The 22,786-nt window shown below is 33.3% G+C and overlaps 3 protein-coding genes across 3 annotated transcripts; 1 reads left to right on the top strand and 2 right to left on the bottom strand.

Annotated features, from left to right (window-relative positions):
• The first annotated feature begins 2,755 nt into the window (after positions 1-2,755).
• LOC112100390 (heavy metal-associated isoprenylated plant protein 39) lies at positions 2,756-5,087 on the top strand. Its single transcript, XM_024189823.1, has 3 exons — positions 2,756-2,993; positions 3,582-3,657; positions 4,431-5,087. Exons 1-3 carry the CDS (start codon positions 2,988-2,990, stop codon positions 4,865-4,867), a joined length of 519 nt encoding a protein of 172 aa, XP_024045591.1. The 5' UTR covers positions 2,756-2,987; the 3' UTR covers positions 4,868-5,087.
• A 4,321-nt stretch (positions 5,088-9,408) lies between these two features.
• On the bottom strand, positions 9,409-12,382 carry LOC18048242 (1-aminocyclopropane-1-carboxylate synthase 1). Its single transcript, XM_006444890.2, has 4 exons — positions 12,019-12,382; positions 11,766-11,897; positions 11,490-11,650; positions 9,409-10,701 (listed from the first exon to the last, which is right to left on the bottom strand). The coding sequence occupies exons 1-4, from the start codon at positions 12,163-12,165 to the stop codon at positions 9,708-9,710; spliced, it is 1,434 nt and encodes a 477-aa protein (XP_006444953.1). The 5' UTR covers positions 12,166-12,382; the 3' UTR covers positions 9,409-9,707.
• A 6,787-nt stretch (positions 12,383-19,169) lies between these two features.
• LOC18048241 lies at positions 19,170-22,614 on the bottom strand. Its single transcript, XM_006444889.2, has 9 exons — positions 22,454-22,614; positions 22,102-22,372; positions 21,908-22,009; positions 21,722-21,804; positions 21,501-21,617; positions 21,114-21,216; positions 20,451-21,021; positions 20,087-20,262; positions 19,170-19,747 (listed from the first exon to the last, which is right to left on the bottom strand). Exons 1-9 carry the CDS (start codon positions 22,570-22,572, stop codon positions 19,631-19,633), a joined length of 1,659 nt encoding a protein of 552 aa, XP_006444952.1. The 5' UTR covers positions 22,573-22,614; the 3' UTR covers positions 19,170-19,630.
• Positions 22,615-22,786: the final 172 nt, after the last annotated feature.

Below are 22,786 nucleotides of genomic sequence, written 5' to 3'. Positions count from 1 at the left end.
ATGAATATTATTTTTCTTTTGATTTTAAAAAAGGAAAAAAAATGACCGGTGGAGAGTGGAAATTATCAAATCAACCAATTGTGGTTCACTACTTCACTTTTTCCTTTTACCCGAAAACGTAGTTCACTACTTCACTTGGGTCCACTCGGCTATCTAAACAGTGACCGTAAGATCAAGTTGATGGGAAAAAAGCAGGACACGTGGCAAGGATCTGTAGCACTTAAGACCTGACGATGTCTGCTTTGGATAATTTTTAAAAACCTCCCCCGAAGTTTGGACTTGTTGCAAGTAGATGACGAGAATCTGTTTGTTTGTAAAAAACTCCTTACGTTTTTACTCTGCTTGGTTGCCGCTTGGGTAATTGTGGGCATTGTTGACATTTCGCAATAAAACAAATCTTTTGCAACTTCCGTTATCTTGAGAACAGTAGCTAGATTTCTCAATCTGTTTCATCCAACACTTCAAAAATTTCAATTTCTTTGAGCTATTGCATTCTCTGGCAAAGTAAACTTCTTTTAATTTTATCACAATGCTTTGAGAAGCTACCTTACAAAAATCATTCCATGTGAGATCTTGGAACAAATGTATATCCTTTTTATTCTTTTTTCTTTTAACATCCCCAACTGCAGCAGACATATTGGATTTGCAAATGTCACTGTCCATTTTCTTCACAAATGGAGACAAGTTATCTCCACCAAATTCATTTTTATGAGTATAGGACTCATCATCTATAATAGATAAGAGAGCCGAAAAAATTGTGAAAGGGTAGAGGATTCCCTTATGTGTATCACTATTGCTATCTAAGAAAATACCAAAGCCTAGTAGCCTTTTCTGTGAAGAAAACTCGGCAGAGATTAGGGATTTCACTGCAGCTAAAATAGTAATAATATATAGCTCTTGGTCTTGGAGATGAAGGCGAGGATTCAGGTCGATTAAGAGGAGTATACGTTGCGTTTTGGTGTAGTCTACCGCCATTGGTAGAAGTTTAGAAGTGGATTTCTATTTAGATCCGAGTTTGACGAAAAACGTGGTGGTTGCACTTGGCCGCTTGCAAAGTTGGAGACGCTACATGCAAAAACGACGACGTTCTGGAGCTAAGATGTTGATGAAGAGAGAGAGAGAGACCATGTGCCCCGACCTTTGGGGATTACAATCCATACTTTTTCAAATTGTCACTAGTGACAATATTATTTCTGTACAGTTAACTAATAGTCAATATAAAAATTAATTGATAATATGAGATTTTTTATAATTAAACGAATTCTCGCTGTCTACTTACAATAAATTCGAAGTCAGGGAATTTTTAAAAATTACCCAGTCTGCTTTCTAAATCTACGGCTGGAAGGCAGTCCCCCATTGTTAAAAAAAAGCAGCTGTACGTGGAACTTGACCAGTGGGGTCCAGAATCTACGACTCACCTCATGTTCATTGCTTGTGACTTTACGCGCCATAACACTGTTGGCACCAAAAGCTTTTTCTTTGTTTTCAACGTAAAATGCCTTTTAACAATTAACACCTTCGAAGCTTGGCAAGATGAATTCCGTCAGGCGAGCATCACACATCTCTTTTTTTGTGTTTGTCTCGTAATTTAAATAAAATTCAAAAGAAAATGGGTGCAGCATGCTGTCATCGCATGCTCTTCTATTGGAAATTAAAAAAATAAAATCGGGCACTGCCTTTTGCACCTTTAAAAATAGAAAAGTTATCATTGCCTCATTATTTTTTATCTTATATTCATTCAATCACTAAAATATTTTAATATACTCTCTGCATCACTTTTTTTTTTTATTTGTATCAACTAGCTACTTTTTAACTAACACCGTTAAATAATTTAAATGAGATAATAATTTTACCCTTAAATAAATTAAAAGATCATTTTATTTTACAAAAAATTTGAAAAATAAGAAAATTATAATTATAAAAATATCCCTAAATTTAATAAAAATAAATCTCAAACAAAGGTGCTCAACTGATTTTTATTTAATTTAGATTTTGTAAAATTTTAATAATTATTTTTATTAAAAAATTATAAATTTACAAAATTTTAATAAAAATGACTGAATTTATTTATTAAAAATTATAATTTTGTAAAATTTTATTAAAATAACTGAATTTATTTATTAAAAAATAAATCCCAAAATTTTAATAATTTAAGGGATTTTTATTAAATCCCAAAATTTTGTAATTATTTTTATAATTATAATTTTATTTAGATTTTTATTAAAGAAATTCTAATTTTGAGATTTATTTTTTATTAAACTTAGGGGTATTTTTATAGTTATAATTTTCTTATTTTTTAAAATTTTTGAAAAATAAAATGGTCTTTTAATTTATTTAAAAATAAAATTATTATTTCATTTAAATTATTTAACGATGTTAGTTAAAAAGTAGTTAGTTGATACAAATTAAAAAAAAAATGATATAAAGAACATATTAAAATTTTTAATGGTTGAATGAACATAAAACTATCATTTTTCTCAAAAATATAAAAAAAAAATATTAGCAACGTTAATGGAGCATGCCGTCATGTGTGGATGTGACGCTCCTGTGGCGTGGGCCTCACCAGGCAGGCGATGGCTTTTTTAACTGAGCCGTCATTCATTCACTCACTGATTCATGTTACCGAGGGAGCTCGGGCGTTAACATGTTTCAATCTTTCCACTTCCGTAACCAACACATCTCCACTCATTCAACGTTCGTGCACTGATTTATTTGCCCTTTTTAATATTATAAAGAAAAAAAAAAAGAAGGGATTTCTCTTTCCTATTCTGCATTTCTTGTTTTGATTCGGATTTGTTCGTTGGGTTTGCAAAACTGTCCAAGCCTCTCTTATCTTTTTTCAACAGAGCATTATTCGATTACGTCTTCCCTATCTTTTCTCCATCTCATTTGGTTTTCTCTCTTTTCTCTCTCTCCATTTCTCAATATTCTCTCTTTATTTTCTTTGGTTCTGATCTGCTATTTTTCTGAGAAAGCAACCAGGAATAATGAAGGTTTGATTCTCACTTTAACGTTACCACCTCTTTTTAATATAATTATATAATACAAGCATATATGTCTATAGATACATGTCTACAAGTTAATTATTACTGGCCTGGGTTCTTCTGATTCCTTCATTTATTTTATTCACTTACTTCATTCTGTTCGTTTAGTCTGATTCGTAATTAATAACTTAATTAAATATGTATGGGCCGCCGACATCATCTGGGTCTTGTTCTTGTTAAGGGTGTCTTTGATCATATCTTTAATTTTATATAGATGTTATAAACATTTACATTTTTTTTTTCTTTTGGTTTAAACATTATAAAGCGGACTATAATCAGAAATCAGAAAGTATGATTTATGTCGTGTTTTCGTTATTAATTATACAGTCTTTTTTTGAGCTATAAAGTTCTTGTCTTTTTATTTATTTTTTTTAACATCGATCCAGCTTTTTCGATTCATAAAGGAAGGAAGAATAAAAGAACATACACCTCATATATGTTTCATCAAGTTTGATCTCTCATATATATATATATATATATATATATATATATATATTCTGAGATAGATTGATCTTTTGGGTTAATTTGCGATTGCAGAAGGCTGTATTAAAGTTGGATTTGGATGATGCTAAGGCCAAGCAGAAAGCTTTGAAGACTGTCTCTACTCTGTCAGGTACCAAACCATTTTTACTTTTTTTTTAAGCAAAAACAAAAATAAATAAATAAATAAATACCGCAAAGGAATTAGAACTTCAATTTGAGCATTGATTATTTGTTTTGACTGTGACAGAAGATATTATTCTATATTCTTTTCTATGTAGTTTTATATTTTTGAGCCTGTAATGTTCACATCCCGCAAATTAATGATATGATTTCAGTAAATTAAGAACTTACTGATCAGTTTTCACCACATCACCTACGCCTTATGTTTATGATTATCTGGTAACTGGTCAATTCACTCCATTAAAATGATGGTCCACAACTGGTTCACTGTATAAAAGATCGGTACCAGCACCTTTGAAGAAAGAGGAAGAAAATATTTTTAAAAAAAAAAACTTTTTATTTCTCACACAAAAAAAGAAAAAGAAAAAAGACAGAGGGAGAGATCTAGGGAAGTTGTTAATTATGTTTTAATTTTAAGTAGGCTTTTTTTGTTTACGTTACTTGGGGAACAGTTAATTATATTATGAGATGAATAATTACAATTTACGTTGATTATCGTGCAAAATGGTGACCGTCAGATTTGTCCTTCACGAAACAAACAATTGCATGAATAGGTTAAACAGTTTGGCTGCACGTGGAATTTTATTCTATTGTTCTTATTAGCATCAGGAGTCATGAAATGATCATTAATTGCTAGCCGTAGTCTCTACTGGATTAATCTTCTATGCGTAGTAATGTTAGATAAAAAAGAAGGCTTTGAGTAACTTGATTTCATTTTAAAAGGGATCGATTCCATTGCCATGGACATGAAGGAGAAGAAATTGACAGTGATAGGAACCGCTGATCCTGTAAACGTTGTGAGCAAATTGAGAAAGTATTGGCCGACGACAGATATAATATTAGTTGGGCCAGCAAAGGAGCCGGAGAAGCCAAAGGAGGAGCCAAAGAAGGAAGAGCCGAAGAAGGAAGAGGAAGCTAAGAAAGAAGAGCCAAAGAAAGAAGAAGAAGCTAAGAAAGAAGAGCCCAAAAAAGAAGAACCCAAGAAAGAAGAAGAAAAGAAAGAGGAAGAGAAAAAGAAAGAAGCGGCACCGGCACCGGTACCACCACCGGATCCTGTTTTAGAGCTTGTTAAAGCTTACAGAGCTTATAATCCTCACTTGACCACTCATTACCATGTTCAAAGCATTGAGGAGAATCCAAACGCTTGTGTTATTTGTTAATTTCTCAACAGAAACTAAAGACATTTTGCTAAGTTGGTGACTTGATTTGAATGTCATCAATTCTTATAGTAAGCAGGCAACATCAAGATATCAAGGCAATATCAAGAAATCAAACTTGTGTATATAAAAAGTGCTGCTTCCTTTGTTTCTTTCCATGTATGAGTGAGTAATTGAACTGTAGAAAAAATAAATAAAACTTTTTGAATTTTGTTTCTGTCCATCATCAATTTTTTTCCTCTTCCTTTTTTTTTTTTTTTGGGTTTGTTATATTCATTATATACATCAGAGGATCAAAGTAGATGAAGATTTAGCCTCGGATTAGGGTTCATTTCTAGTGGCATTTTTCTTATTTTTGCTAAGCTAAAACTGATTATTATGTGCTTAAATAATTAAGCTTAAAAAATTATGACAGATCACCTCATTCAATAAATAAGCTTCTCTGATCACAATTGACAACTTGTTAGTTAGTACCCAAAATTTGGGCCGTTCCGTAAATTTCCCAGAGTCAATAATAAAATCACGGGCTGAAAATTCATTGTGGGTCACATTGAAGCTTTTGGTTTCAGAACTCCGAGGGTATATTTCATCGAATTACTTGATGTTGTACTCGGAACTGCAGGGGCCTGATTCACATTATATTTCTGGAGTCTAATAATTATGTTTTGTTTTTTTACTTGTACGAATTGATCGGTCATTTTCCATGGGCCACGGTCGGTTGCAGATAGACACTTTATTTTTGGTGGGTTCTTCCACTCTTGTCAATCCTGACCACACAAATAACACAATTACTTAGTTTATTGCCACTGTTCTTGCGATAAGAGTGTTTTTAATTGCTTTAAAAAAATTATTAGGACTGGTGTTACTGTACAATTGATTTGGTTGGCATCTAATACAAACCATATAATGGTGCTTATTAATTCAACTGATGCAATAAGCTTTGCGAGTTGATTACAAGTATTACATCACTGGTTGCTTAGTTGTGTATTCCCCTTAAGAACTAAGCCATGTAAATCTATAATCCTAATTTTGTATCATGATTGCATGTGATGGACGATAATTTTATTTGTGTACATTAAATATATGCTCGCGCGCACTGTACTCTGTGCCTGCATGTGCATTCAGCACAAAGAACACACTCATCAAGTCTTAAGCTATAGATTACACTGGATGCCTACTGTTGTTATAAACTTTTATTATAATAATAATCTCAGTTATAACATTATGTATATGAAACAATGCAATGCGTCAGTACACACACTAACCCTACATTATAATTGGTCCTGATTAAACTTAGTCATCTATCAACTCACTCTATAGTGAGAAGATACATAGAGGGGTGTGTGGATAACTGGATATGTGTGTTTGTGTGTGTTGCGTGTATAATTTTCTAACGAGGGTATTTTCATTTTGTTAAAATGAAGATGCCACTTACAGATAAAAAAATAATGCCTCCATATATATATATATATATATATGTATGTATGTATGTATGTATGTATGTATGTATGTATGTATGTATGTATGTATCTCTTTATTGTTTGTACTTAAATGTGTATTCTCACTAAAAAAGAATTTTTTTTATAAAATTATCTAACAAAAATGTCTTGTGGTTTAATCATATTGTATATACATCTTTGTACATACAATTTAGGTACACATATGTATAGAAGATGGGGTGAACTCATTATAAGAGGAATATAAACCACTTGTTGTTTGGAGAAAGTAATCCTACCCAAAATCTACCGATGTTATAACTATTTATAATTAAAGTATCAAATTTATTAATCACGTACTTTTCCATTTTACCTTTGATGGTTGTAAAGTTTAAATGTATTTGGAATATGAATCAAGAAAAATGACTTATATCATTAATGATTGAATTAATTTAATAATAACTATGCAAATTGCACATCGGTTAAAACTATATAAAATGACATAAATATCCATAACAGCTGCTATAATATTCATGAAAATTGCATTTTATTCTTCAAGTGTTGCCTGGTTCGGAAATGTCCCAAACGCACATGTATGCTAATCTCACAAACACGTGGGCTACTTTACATTTTATTATTAAATAAGTTAGTTCAATTATTAAGGGTATACATAAAAAAAAAAAAACAAATTAAAGGCATATGAGCCATTTTATTTAATTTTTATATCCCAAAATATTTTAAGTTTTATGGACACCAAGGAGAAAATAGTAAAATGATCAATAAGCTAACACTTAATTAACATAATGGGGGTTTCGATAGGTTTCAATCAATAAAGTTAATGCTTAACTAATTTTAAAATATGAGGGGGTTTTTTTTTAATTACTTTCTCTTAATAACCAGGGAGTTCAGTTAATTTTCCTTCTTTATAAGTGGTTATTTTAATTCTAATACTGTTAGTGGAAATATTTTCTTTATTTATCATTTTATTTTTCATAGAGTGATTTGTACAAAAGCCACGTTTATGCAACGTATATAATAATACGGATATAGCAAAATCAGCTCTATTAGATAAACAGACAAGCAACGAGGTAAATAAATTCATCCCTCTAAAGTTTGCCCATAGATTAAAGAAGTCTATGGATTCGGATTAAGAAAAAAAAATGTCACTAAGTCTCTTCATCTCCCACTTAATCATGACTTAATTTTTAATTTCTGGCTAATCGGCCCAATTAACCTGCTGCTGTCAGTGGCATTGACAAGCTGGTACATATGATATTTATTTATTTGATTAAAAGCTTCACCAAAGTCCACCACTTAGCTTTCTCGCCAGGTCTTCAGTCTTCACAGAATCAGCTTTGAAATGTATCGTTTCACATTCGCATATGTATCCGATGCCGAATTAAAAATGATTGTGTTTTATTCAGCAATCTTCGTGTGGAAAATAATTTAATCAACGTGGAACATGCGTGCAAGCAATAATAATTTGGATTGAGCTGATCAAAAAACAGATATACACGAAGAAATTCAAACAAGAACTTGTTCATACGTAGAACGAAGTTTTAATATGTATGGGACACTTAAGGTATACAAGATGATCACAATGTTCAAAAATTACATACTCAAGAAGCACAAACAGACAAATTCTTGGGCAAATTTTAGCATAATTTTGTTAAATTTTCTTCACGGCGACTACGACAAATGCTTGTATTCCATTTCATTTGTTAAATAAATTGCCAGTTTTATGGAGAAGAGACGTGCAGTAGCGAACATGATTTTACATAATTGTCGTGGTCATGATCAGCTTATTTATAAGCAGCACGCGAGATTGCTCGTTGACTCTGTGACTGGTGTTTTTATCCTGTCTCACGAGGTGCCAAATTTTTCTAACCAAAATTCAAGAGGATCATCGCAAAAACAATTTCCACGCACTCCAAAATCTTCTTTCCTTTGATAGCCTCTTTTCTTGGAGGAAGACACGTAAACAGGTGTCTCTGTTATCAGGTCATACTGAACAAAAGATTCCCAGATGGCAAATTGAGTCTTACAAACATGTTTCGGTGCAAATGAAGAGTAAAATCTCATTTTCAATTTGCTCTCTTTCGAATCATATTCTGTCGGTTCAGTTTGCTTAGCTGGTCAACCGACTAATTGAGCAGAATGTGCAAATTTAGATTGGTGGGGCAGTTGTGTCTCAATTCACAGCGTAAGAATGAAAAAGACTTGACATTACGTTTCGTTCTGGTGCACATGCAACCGAACAAATAGCATTAATCCAATGACATTGTACGGAATGGAAAAAAATCAAATAAAAAACATCTCGTAGCGAGTGCTATTTATTTTGGTCATGTTCCTCGTTCTCTTGTTCAAGCTAACTTAGCATTTCACAGATTTTGTTCACATTTGTTTTTTTATAAAAACATTAAACAATTTCATTTTTGCTGTGTGCATGGTGTACACATTAATTAACAAGGAGAATAATAATAATTAAAAAAATAATAAAAAAGGAAAATATAGCAAATAGTCTGTGAGCATCATCATGTATACGGAGCATTAGCTCACAGAATATATAATAGGATTTTTTTAAGTTCCATTTTATTGTAACTGACAATTAGACAAAGGGTTATTTTATGATGGCGTGATAAAGGTTGCAACATCAATACCATAATTAAATATAAATTATGTAAACGAAACATAAAACTTGTAAATCAACATTAATTATAGAATAAAACATAAATTTGAGAAATTAAACATAATAATTGTAAATAGAAGATAAAACGTTTACAAAAAAAAAAAATTAGGACCAAGTGGTATTAATAAGTTACATTAAAACGTAATTCGGGGACACTCTTAAAAGTAATATCGCAATTGGGACATTATCACGAGTTAACCAGGCATGCTTTGATCATATTCTATGCTTGCTCATGTCATACTGGCATGGCCACGTTTTAAAAGCTGTGCACGAGGCATGCAAGTTTTAGGCATGTTGCCACGCTTATGGACATTTATCACCTGCCAGCTTATCATCCATTTTTAATACGGAAAAAAAAAAAGAGTACCGAGAGCAATCAAGATAGATTGATAATCCTGATCAAACAAATGCTTGGGCTTTGGGGGAACAAGAAACAAGATTACTTACTAACATATGAAATTTTTTTGAAATTCTATTACTTCCACTATATATGATGAATTACACAATCAAACATCATCATATATGAAACACAAAAGTTCAATTATCAATTAAATTAAGAAGATACCACCCCTAGCTTTTCGCAGTGAAAACACGCTAATTAAATCTAGCAGTCCCACAAAAAGGTGACAGAACCCACGCTACTGGGAAAAAATGACAGTTACTTCGTGGAATCACCACTTATTTTTTGAGTAGATAGAATAAATATAATATTCCTCTTTTAAGTCCTTGCCCGGACGAGAGGCGACTGGGGAATTGGAGAGTGAGGAGACATCATGTGCGGCGACATGACACCTTGTTCGTAGATCCTCGATGAGAAGCTGACGCGAAGATTCTGCTGCCAACGTTTCTTGGTTGGTTTCTCACTTTCCTTATCCTGTTGCACAAATGCGGCAATTCGGTTTAGTGCAACTTGCAATGTGTCATCATCCATGTTAGCAAAGCAAACCCTAAACCAACCAGGCTCAGTACACTGAAACGAAGAGCCAGGCGAAACATTGAGCTTCACATCGTTGACAATGGTGCGCCACAGAGCAATTTCACCTTCTAATGTTTTTTCCTTAAGCAGATGACGCAAGTCCATCCAAAAAAAAAGACCCGCATTGCTTTTCAAGCAGTTGATTCCAACTTGTTCAAGTCCCTTGGTGAAATTATGGTGTCTCTTAGCTAACCTCTTGGAGGTCTCCACGAGAAAGTTATCGACAAACTCATCATCAGAGAGCATTGAAGCAAGCAAGTACTGAGTCTGCGAAGAGACTAAACCGAAGCTCGACATCTTGCGGCCGCAATTCACAACAGTATCATTAAACGAGTACACAATGCCAACTCTAAAGCCAGGGAGCCCCATGTCCTTAGACAAGCTGTAAATGATATGAATGAGGTCACGATTGCAGTCCATTTCTTGAATGACTTCAGCAACGCTCGTGAACTTAGGAGAGCTGAAGACAGTGGCCGCATAAATCTCGTCGCATACAAGGTGAATGTTCTTGTCATTGATGAAGCTCACTAAGCTTTTAAGTGTGTCTCTGTCCAAAGTTGTGCCTAGTGGATTCGAAGGGTTTGTTATGATCAAGCCTTTGATGTTGATGCTGGCTTCTTGGGCCCTTTCGTAAGCTGCCTCCAGTGCTTCTCTCGTTATTTTGAAATTGTTGGAGATGTCGCAGTGAACTGGGACAATTTGTACCCCAGTGCGCCATGACAGATCACGGTCGAATCTGCAATCAAGATTAGAATATTGTTCAGTACACATTTTAATTTACTCGTTACTTAAAAAGATATGATCCACGTTGGATTTAAAATTTTATTTATTTTTGTCAATGTAATTAAAGAGACAAAATTTGAAAGCTGTAGTAGAATTTTAACACAAATTCTGATGTAGATTAGACCGTGGAAATTTTCCAAACATTTAATTAGTTTGGTTTGAATTTTGACCATCGAACCAACATCAAAGAAAAGGACTAGTTTTTCATTGGTCTACAGTTCAAAGGTCAATAATGCTCTTGGTCAATCAAATGTTGAGTAATTAATGGATTTTTTTTTTAAAAAATAATTGTTTTTCTCTACCACTGATCTAGAATTTAGCAAGATTCTAATCTTGATTAGTTTAGTATATTAATTCACTAATTCCAATTTCAAACTAAGGTCAATGAGTTTGACCTAATTCATTTAATTCCCTGCGTTGAAAATTGAGGGGAAAACACAGTTGAATAAGACTAAAACACTGGATATATGCATATGGTAGTAGGTGGTGTTCGCATGTCGCTGGTCAAGTTGTAGTAAATAGTAATAGCAAGCCCAAGACTTAGAGCCTCTAAAACCATGTTAATGCCTTTTCATCTAGTGCTTTTATTTAAATAATTTGAATGTCAGGATAGCCCTCTTCTCTTCCATCAGTTAGTTTTCAACTAACTCAATATCGTTCAACCTCTAGTGCTGTATAAATTAGCACAAAATTATATTATAATTGATGAAGAAAATGTAAAGAAGAGAGAGTGTTTCGTACGCTGCATAATAAGGTGAAGGCACAAGAAAAGCATCGCCAGGATTGGCTAAGCAAAACATGATAAGCTCGTTAGCTCCAGTTGCTCCGCCACCCATAACTATACGATCTGGATCAAATGTTACCCTGCCGCCTCTCCCTTTCCCCATAAACTTTGCCACGGCCTGCAAAAAATTTAACAGAATCGTTATTAATATTGTTTCATGAAGTAACAGTAATTAATTATATGCTGCATGCATGTTGCAATATATATATATATATATATATATATATATATACCTGTCTAAATTCCGGGAGGCCATGATAGTCCTGAAAGATAGCAATATCTTTGAAGACTTCAACACCTTCAGCTGTGCAAATTGATGCATATGGGTTTTTGGTAATCCAATCCTTGATCAAATCGAAGCAAAGCTGCAAATAAGAGAGGCGAAGCAAATTATTAATTACGCCGTATATTAATGACTTTTGCCGCATCGGGCTGTGACGATATAATTTAATTAGAAGGAGCTGGCTGGCTAGCTTGAGGCCAAACCTGATTCTCTGCAAGACCAAGTTGAATGACACCCCCAGGATTTTGAGTTGGGTGAAAAGGGTTCCTATCAAATGCCTTCCACCCGTCGAAGTAAGCCGAGTCTTCGCCGTGGCCATTGTTTGTAGCAATCTTAGACAAGATTCCCATTGTCTCTTCTTAGTAATCTTGTATGCGAAAGAAAAAAAAGGTCAGTATTTTTTATTGTGTTATGGCTAGAGAAGCTTGAAATTGGAATGTTGAATATTTTTAGCTGAGCTCTAGCAATTTAGTGAGGGACGAATGATAGAAGTGTGGGGATTTTATAGGCAGTGGGAGTTGGAAAAAGTTTGCCAGCACAGGGAAAAGTCTCTTCAAAATTCAAATTGTTGGAAAAAAAACGAGACTCTAGGTTGGAAATTAATAACAGGATTTAAAATTCCTTCTTCTTTATCAGTCCAAGCGTAATTGCTTGCGTGTAAATTCATGATTCATATAAAGCGCATCAGCATTTTTGATATATAAGTGCACGTGTAAGTGGGGTTTTTGATTTTTCATACTTTGCTTACATGGAAATTTAATCGGGAGCCAGAAGCTGGCTTTGCAATGTGCATGAGGAATTCAACAGCACTATAAAATGAAGTTTCCATGAAGTACACGGGCTTTGAAGAATTTTTGGAAATAAAATATGGGGATTTACCGTATTGCCGGCAAAAGCACTTTTTGGGCGGTATTTGGACTTATCTACCCCATAGTTATGCCATGAGACTCACAATGAATGTACCAGGTGTTAAGTCAGGAATTAATTAATTATTTTAAAAAAATAAAAAAAATTGGGGGCAGTTCCATTAATTTTATTTTCTTCGCCCTTTTAACAAAGATTGCTTGCGCGACAAGGATTTTTCTAAGGGTCCCCCACAATTCCAATCCGATTTCCTAGGTTTTTCTAAGACATTTCTTTCCGTTCTTTCTATCTTACATGTTATGGAAATTATGTCTTAATCTTGTCTCTTGCATGATTTAATTCAAAGATATGAATTTCTCATTTTTAGTACAATCATCTTAAAAGGTATTGCACCTACCTAACGTGTTGATTTCACTTATGCGCGCAATCTCTTATCTCTCTTTTTTTTTTATTAATTACTTTTCATACTTAATTGGTCAACCGTGTTTATGCACTCATAAAATATCCTACTTACTTGATACTAATTTAAGTACAAACACAGTAGATGTTCAAAGACAAAGACATTTAATATGTAGCCACCTAAAGCAGCCACCGTCCTTTACCGGCTAACGTGAGTCATGGCCTTTGCCTCACCGGCACCGCTCACCAATTTTCAATTGTAAGTTAGTTTTTTAATTCTCTATTAGCATTTCTGTACGCAATTCTATTCTGTCACTCTTGCTATATAGATAGTTAGATACTCTCTAGAATCTTGTACTTTTATTTATTTATTTGTTTATTTATTTTTATAAACTATATATAGTTGGTGGCTTTCTCTCACCTTCCTCCATACTACAAAAACAAGATATATGCATAATATATAGTTTATTTTCAATCATGAAGTTCCACGTTTCATTTATAGGTTCTGTGCTTATCAGTGAATTTGAATTTTCGAGATTAATGCTATATATTGGTTATAAATTACATCACTTATATATATATATATATATATATATGTATATTTTGGTGCGAACGAGATTTGATTACCAATTTCCATTTGCAAAGAAATCGCTTTTATGTGCTCTTTGGAGCAGTGGACTAAATGGGACTCAAAATACTCTCAAATTATATGAAACCCCACCAGATGCACCTTAATCTTAAACTTGCTTTTGATTTTGAAGTCGCATTGAAAAACACGAGTCATCAATGACGTAATTTGTTAAATTAGACTTTGAAAACAAGCTACGTTACTTGAGGTTCACGACTAAACGTTGCTGTGTCCAACTTTAAAACATTGTGTTCGGTAAAATGGATATTAATTTTAGAAAAAAAAAAAAGTAAAGTGAAGATTCGGTAGATTATTAATTAAAAAGCAAAACAAAAACGAGTGGGAAATTCACTATTTGACTTGGCAATTACATTTGTCCATCGCCAAAGCTTCTCTGCTTTCTTGCGCGAAGGGTAATTTCTTTCGCCCACCCCAGCTGTATGAGTTGGTTAGCACTGAGCATGCCTGATATACTGTCAATTCATAACATAACATAGGCCATCCGTATTTAATTAATTGGGTAAATTCTTCTTCAGTGCATAGAATTATTAGGAATCAATTCTCAGTTGTTGATCCAAAAATATTCATCCCATTATTATTTCTGTTAGCGTAAAATTTTATTGAAAGAAGTAACTTCTTTTATTAATCTAATTTGCTATACCTAATAACATCAAAATACAATCTTTTGCCCTCTAAATAGCATCTATTTTTAAATATAGGAGGGATTAATTGTGAATTAACGTACGCTGGATAATAGAGATTAGTTTAGTTTAGTAAGGAAAAAAAATGATAAATAGTTAGTACTCCTCTATATACTACATAGTTTGTTTATTTATTTATTTTTTTTTACCATACCGAATTAGATAGGCAGCTAAGTAACCAAACAATTAGAGACAATCTATCTTGATTGAGATCAATAGGTTGGCTTAGACCGCAAATTTTAAAAAAGTATATTTAGTTCCTATTTGAAATTGAGGTGTTGTAATTTTTAAGTTACAGTTTTTGTAGAAAAAATGTTGCAACTATGAAACGAAAGTTAATAATACGTAGTAAATAATAATGTTGACAAAACTATTAAAAATATAATAGATTTTTCATTATATAAGTGAAAACCATATCAACATAATTGTGTTTATCAAATATGTTAGTGCTGTATCTTAAAAGTTATAGCTACTTAGCATCAATTTCAAACGGACCCTTAACATGATGATCAGAAATCTGTTACTTCGAATATTTTATGTCTGTCTCATTATGTATGAAAATGAAAATGAAAATATTTGAAAATGTCATCATGGTTTTATCGAAAAGAAGAAAATAAGAAAAGAAGACGAGGATCGAAGACATCTTTTCAAGACTGGCCGAATACATTATCTGATAAGCGAACTCAAGAAGCTCAAAACTCTTTTTCTATAGTTAGGTGCGAGTGTGACTACCGCTTGTATAGTTGTACATAGGGTTTTCAAACTTTGTACGCATCGAGATTGTACACGTACATCTTTTATGTGATCTGATCACTTACTTGGGTGTTGGGTCATTGATGTAATTCTAAATTCTAATAATTGTTGATTGATTTTGATTTGATGTCAAATATGAAACAAAACTTTGTTCATTTTTTACTTAAAGACGACACATGACTTGAGCCCTCAGGTGATTAATATTTTCCACCCTTGTACGGCAGTATTCAACCACTCTACATGTGTACTCTTTTTTTTTTTGAGGATATGTGTGTATACTCGCTCTACATGTGTGTACATTAGATTGACTTTGTGGCATTACTAGCTGCTAGTGTAAATAAAATCAATATCAATTTGAAACCGTTTTTAAGCTTATTATATAGTACAAGTTATCAATTCGCAATCTAGTAGTTTCAAATGACATGCTCTTACTAACGCTCCTGTTGAATAATTGGTATTACTCGTCAGAAACATTACATAATAATAATAATAATAATAATAATGTAGCAGAATCTACTATTTTGAATTGGACCCTTCTGGTGGTTAAACAAGATAAAGATTCTGGATAATTCTACTATGTTATTATATAAATTTTCTAGATTAATAAACAAAGTTTTAAGAAGAGCTAAGAAATTATGTATGAAACTAACCCAATTAGGGCTTTTAACCGCATGTTCTTTTGTTATTTTCCTGGTAAAATATAATAAAAAATTTAAACATCATAACATATAACTATCATACGATCTCTTCAAAAAAAAAAAAAAACTATCATACGATAGAATGGCTCCTTAAATTTGAACATTATAATATGTAACTACTATGATATAAAATAACCTCTTCAAATTAAAAAATATATATCTCCCGGTCAATCACATGAGTCGAGCCATCAGTCTCTCAACTAATTTTGAGTACGAAGAATAGTATTATATGTTAAGGGAAAATTATCTCCCAACTAACCTAAGAATATCGAAAGTTGAAGAAGTCACTGCAAATTTATGATAATATCTAGACACTACCTTGAGTTCTAATTTTATATCAATCAATTATTTTTTTAGTAATTTGGTTAGCCACCATAAAAAAAAAAAAAAAAAAAATCTAAGACAAAAGACTATTTCAATTAAGAAAGTAAAGCAATGACTTTACTATTTTTTCATTTTAGACTGAGTTAACGAAAAATTTACTGAGCGAAATAAAATTAAAACTTAATATAAAGATATCATCAGAAAAAAGTCATAGTGACGACTTGCCTTTGCAATAACGTTGAGCTAGTTGGAGCTTATCTCCCTTTGTTAAGTAACAGCGAAGGGCTTTTTGATAATTTAATGGTCAGCCAAATCGGTGGCTGTTTTCTACTTGACTTTTTTGGTCAATCGAATTAAAAACAGTCTTACTAGGTGTCCAATTGGACCCGCTTGTCCGGTTGTCTTCCACTGTTGGTGATTTTTTTCGATGGCCTTTTTGTTTACAAGGCTGCAAGTCAAACTTTAAACACGTGTTAGTTCTGCATATCTTGGCCGCCGGATCTGCCTTGTTTGTTGTTTATTTAACTCCTCAGTTGATTTTACTGGCTGCGACCTTTCCAATAGCATTATTTATTTTTCAAAAATTATTTTTATTCAATTTTTTTTTCTCTTCACCGTTTAAATCGAATATTAACTTGTGATAAGATTAATATTATCAATAATCATAAAACTCATCACTTGTTCACATAATTTTTTTAAAAATGCAATACAGAAACTCATCGTATGTTGGTGGAGACAGGAGCGAATGTAGTGTAGGACTAGTGGGGGCTTGAGCCTCCACTGAAAAAAAAAAAAAACCCTTTTTGTTTAAAAAAATTAATAAATTTTTAAATAATCTCTATCAAATTATCAAAAAGCCCCGTTCTTTCAGTTTCTATAACCACAATAGAGAGAACATTTTCAGCAATGAAATTTATGAAGAATGAACTTCGGAATCGGATGAGAGATGAATGGATAAATAATAATTTGATTGTTTATGTAGAAAAATATGTATTTAATAGTGTTGATAATAAGTGTATTACACAATGTTTTCAAAATATGAAATCGCATAAAGAACAATTGTAAATGTGTTATAAAAAATTTTATATACTCAAGTTTCAGTTTTTACATTTTGTTGTTATTTAATTTAGCCCTGGGTAAATTATTTTTTTAAATCTGCCACTGGGTGGAGATGATGGTTGACGGTGAAAAAAATTGGTGGTGGTGGCAATATTGAGCTTGTTGTTTACACCAAAGGGATTGGAAAAGAGATAATAAAATAAAATAAAAAATAATAATTTCTGAAAAATAATACAATAAGTTGAAAAGTGAGGACCCGTAAGATAATTTGAGAAGATCAAATGTCATTACTGCTCCTATAATTCATTCACTTATTACATAGTTCAGCCCATAAATCCGATTCAAAATTCCATATAGCTCGAACTGGTGTTCCTTAAGGTATCTTTGTCCATCAAATTGGTGTACAGTGGCCTACGAAAATAAGTAAGATTCCGACTTTTCAAGTATTTTGTATGATTGACAAAAAGAGGACAATGTCACTATGAAATGAGAAATTTTATAATATTTATAATGTATTGCAATCAATTGATGCATGTATGATATGTGTAATTGAATTTAATATAACCACCACTTGCATGATGGTTTTTTAAAATAAATGCACACTTATTATAACATTATTTATTTATTGTATTGTTGACGCGATATATCTGATGTATTTTAAAATTTCTCGAAATGAAATTTGTGCACCCTCTTTTCCATTGGGCAAATTCACTTCCCACTCACCGGATTGCACCTAAAAATTGCAGGTGACCACACTGCCATAGATGCTCAAACTTACTAGTGTTTGATGATTTGAATGGCAATTCCTGATTTTGGATATAATAGATACACGTACCAAAAGAAATTGTCATCTCTAGTATTGACCATTAGCGCCCCAGTGAATTCAACATCTTGCATCCTCTTAAAATTCTTTTCAAGTCTGATTGGCTCCAACTAGAAAACTTTTATTTATCATGTGATTATTAAATATCGCACGTTGAGTTAAGACTGTTAAAAAAAAAAAAGGACTTATTAACAGTTTTGGTCCTGTTTCCATTCAACGGGCACGATGGGGTGAATTCAACAATCTTGCTTCGAGGTTTTAACCAATCCAGGCACCTGGAACCAGCAAATTCCGCAGGCCAAAACTAAAGAAAAATCAACACCTAATCCGGTAGAATGTTGAACATTCTTAGCGGAAAACATTATACAAAGCATTTAAATTGTAAAGTAACCGGTTATTCATGTTCCGAGAGAATGTCTTTGACACCATTGCTGCAAAAAGCAAAGGATTAGTTCAAATTGAACTCTTATGAATCCTGTTTCCAAACACATGCGGGTATTCTTGTCTACCTCAATGCTAAACTTACCATTGCATTTTTCAATAACCTTATTTTGACCATTACTCATATATCATTTCATCCCGCCGAAAGCACAACTGGAATCATCAACATGATTGTAATATGCGGTAACGAGATAATTATTGAAAACATGGCTAATATCAATGGAAGAGCAAAATCTCTAGTCAAACATTGATGAAACTATGTCAACAATATCAAGTGCTTCATTTTCACTTTGTCGGAGTTTGTAAAATATCTTAAAACTTTTCAGAGCCAGATCAAAAATGTTGTGAAAAGGGTTATTTTAATGCAAGAAATTCAACATCAATCTAATGTACACCATGTGCGTCAACATTGTGTAAAACACGAGACGAACAGATAGCAGAGACACATGCCTTCTGCATGGGAAACTTTGCACAAGTTTGACTTACAATCTAAATACTGTACGGTTCTTTGTTTTTGAACATACTGGATACGAAGAAGCTTAGGCAAATACATTTACTTGATGGTTTTCAGAAACTACTTTTCAACATAAGCCTAAAACTAGTTCAAAACAAATAAACAAAAGAAAAAACAGCTTTTACTACCTTTTAATTTTATGAGATCATACAAAATTTCTACCCAAAAACTCAAAATAATGTGCTATTGTCCATGGCAATTCAGACACCAAATTTACTTTCGAGATAAATTGGCAAAGCTTCGTTGTAAAACGAGAGCCTTTTGTCATCTCACTACCTTATCCTTTGATCCGTTGCTTCAAGTCGAATAAATATTTACATTACAAGACTTCAGTAGCAACTGTCCCAAAAATAGGTGTTTCTTCGTACAATATGACCACTCAATTTAAGCTTGAATGAGCACAATGTGAGGTGTGACCACGTTGCTATTGGTCCATCCAGAAGGCAATGAACCATATTACTGGAAACAAGTTCAGCTGCCCCTTCACTTGTATTTCTCTTTAGCATATCAATGGCATGTAGCTAATGAACTTCAGCCTTTCTTTTTGGACACAAAGTCATCGAACCTGAGAAGCTGTATACCTAGTGACTTGAACATGTTCTTACATTCAATTAGTGACCGACCCTTCCAAAGAAGTGTTCTATTTGCAAGCTTCCTTGAGACTGCACACTGCTTGTTTTTGCTCCATATTTTAACCTCTTGGCACACGACAGATTCTCCTTACCATCCTGCATAAAAGAGGTAGATGCTACTCATATTGTTAAACTATTAATGTCATAAATATGAAAACATGTAATATAGACCAAGTGACACCCATGAACTGTATGGGGATGACAGCAATACTACACAACAATATTTGAAGGGAGGTGGGGCAATGAATATATGAATTCAACACAAAAGAGTGGAAGTTAGCAAGAAATGAAATGCAACTACCTGCTTGTAAAGATTCTTAAAACCATGCAGAATCTAAGAACAGCACACTGATAGGAATAACTACTATCAAACTGATAAGAAATACGGCTCATAGTGCAAAGAAATTGAACGGGGAAATGAATCTTTGAACCCACCATTGAAGATTGATTGGAAGACCTCAGAACTTTAACTCTACCACCTCTGCCATCAGCTCCAACAGTAATCAGATCACCAATATTTGATCCCTTCATCTGGCCACGCTTGCACCATTTCCCCAAATACCGATTTGTTCCATCTGGGCCAAGCACTCCACTTGAGAAACATACATCCCCTGGAAATTTTAGTAAGTCAACAAGAAAAAGGTGTTGAAATATTAGATACCAACATTCTTTGACCAATAAAATACCATGAACACAAAATAAAGAAAAAAAAGACTATTTTCATTAAATTATGGTATTCCAGATCAATCTATTCCCCGAAAGCTCAAAGAAAACTGAAATTGCACCAACAAGAATATACCTGGTTTGGAAAGTGACACAGGTGATGGAGGATTTTTTTTAATGTTGACAATGGGCTGCACTTGTGCACTGTCAGGAACAATCAAAGTAACATCCTCATCTATATCAATAGTAGGAGCTGAACCTAATCTTGACGGAGTAGGCTTCTGGACAACATCAGCAATGGTTTGATGTATTGAATTATGATTTGAAAGTCCAAACACAACTGAAGAAAATCTTGAGGTATCCTCACGTTGTAAAGCATTTCTCTCCTTCCCATGAGACTTGGCACTTCCACCTTCCCTGGTATGATTTGCATCAATGTTCTTAATGGCATTGAAGTTTTCACTCTTTGTGGAAAACGAAAAATCATTGGTCACTCTTGAAGTCCAATCCAAATTATAGATGGGTACTGAATGCTGTTCCCTTTGATCTTCAAGTGAAACGTTATTGGTACACAAAGAAATAGAATTATCTTCAGTAGCACCCTTGAGAATCTCTTCCTTCTGACTGGCTTTCTTCGAGACTTTTAAAGCTCTCAAAACTTCATTATCTTTTAATTCTACAGCTGTCTCCAGTTCTTGGACCCTTGTCTGATGATATCCAAGTAAGAAAAGGTTTGTTGAGTCAAATTAAGAACAACTTACCAAATAAGATTTTGCATTGGTTCTCATCATCGACTAACCTTTAGTTTATTTATTTTTTCTTTAGCTTTCTCAAGTTTCTCAGAAAAACGAGCCTTTTCTCTTCCTAGAAGATTGCACTTGGCCATCAATTCTGTATAATTCCTGTTAAAAAAATGGTCAGCCCTAAAGTATGTGCAATATCAATAGTAACCAAGGAAAAAAAAATGCAGGATACTAACATTAATATCATAAACACATGATAGACATTCTCCTGATAAACACAGTGGATTAGTGTTATCTTGTGATCTTTAAAGATTAAATCATTTTTAAAAATAGAGCTGGCCAGTTGACTTCAGTTGAAATCAGAAGCCATGGTAAAAACTCTAACAATTTGTACAGCAAGTATATCTTAATAAATTATTAGTATGGACAAAATTTTAACTCACTTATTGCGAATGACCAAAGACTTTCTTAGAACATCTATTGTATCCTTGTTGTTCGCCCCATTTCCCAAAAGGGCAAATTTTAGAACTTCATCTTCATCCAGGTTCAAATCGGACACCCTAAATTGAATAACATGCAACTGAGTCAGAAAGCAAACAGAAATTCGTAAAACGATTTCCAATTAGTCAAAAATAGTATTGAATTACAACACAACTACACTCACAATTTGAGTGAAGCAAGCTCTTTGGCCAAATCCATATTCCTTTGTTTCAGCTTCAAGCATTCTAATGTTACTTTATCAAGCTCCTATAAAACAATTTCCATAAACTTTCTAAACATATACCTAATTATCAATATAAACCAAAATCTAATATAAAGCATCTGAACAATGACAAAGAAAGTAAGCCACCTGAGATTTTGAATGAAGCAATTGTTCAACGGATACTTTTTGTCTCAAGGCTTCATTTTTTAATGCTGCTTCCTCCTTAATACGCTCTTTGCAAAGACACAACTAAAAGAACAATTGCCTATTAACATCAAAGCCAAAAAGAAATCCAGAAACTTCTATTTTCGTTTTTTTTTTTAAGAACAATCAATTAATACCTCCTCGTTAATTTCTTTAATCTCTTTTCCTTGACTCTCCAAAACCGTATGGAGCCTCGAAACCTTGACTTCCAATATTTTCACTTCAGCACGCGAAACCTCTGGATCTTCAACTTCGGGATCTTTGGGCTTCTGTGAAATAACCAAATCGATTTGGTCGCCAATTGACTGAAAATAAAGTCGACTTACATTACTCGACGAACATCTTTGCTTGCACACAGGACACGTGCACTTCTTCGAACTTGAACAGTACTCGAACCACTGCTGTAAGCTAGGGTTTCCAGCAAAAAAACAAAAAACCAATTTCATAACACACATAGTAAAAGATTGTTTATAATTTACTCGCACTCACCAGAGCTCGTGAAAGACGTGACCACAAATTGAGATAACTTGGAGGTCTTCAACAATTGGCTTGAGATCTTCGTAACAAATTGAGCATATAGTCTTGCCAAATTTGTTCTCAATTCCCATCTCTGTTTTTTTTCGGGTCTTCCCCTCCGTGGTTGCCCTCGCTCTTCTTTCTCTTCTTATTTTTCTTGAAAATGCAGCGAAATTCGAAAACAAAAGCGGGGGAGGCGGCGGGAAAATGTGAAAATTTAAATTATACTTTTGGCACCGCACAGAATATCACGTGCCAGTCACGTGGTCTTCCGGTCAATGTTTTTTCCTTTTCTGGACATTTTTA

The sequence above is a fragment of the Citrus clementina genome, unplaced genomic scaffold (assembly GCF_000493195.1).
Source record: "Citrus clementina cultivar Clemenules unplaced genomic scaffold, Citrus_clementina_v1.0 scaffold_3, whole genome shotgun sequence".
NCBI classification, from domain to species: Eukaryota; Viridiplantae; Streptophyta; class Magnoliopsida; order Sapindales; family Rutaceae; genus Citrus; species Citrus x clementina.
Note: the sequence above shows the minus strand (reverse complement) of the source record. Positions and strands in the feature narration are given on the sequence as shown.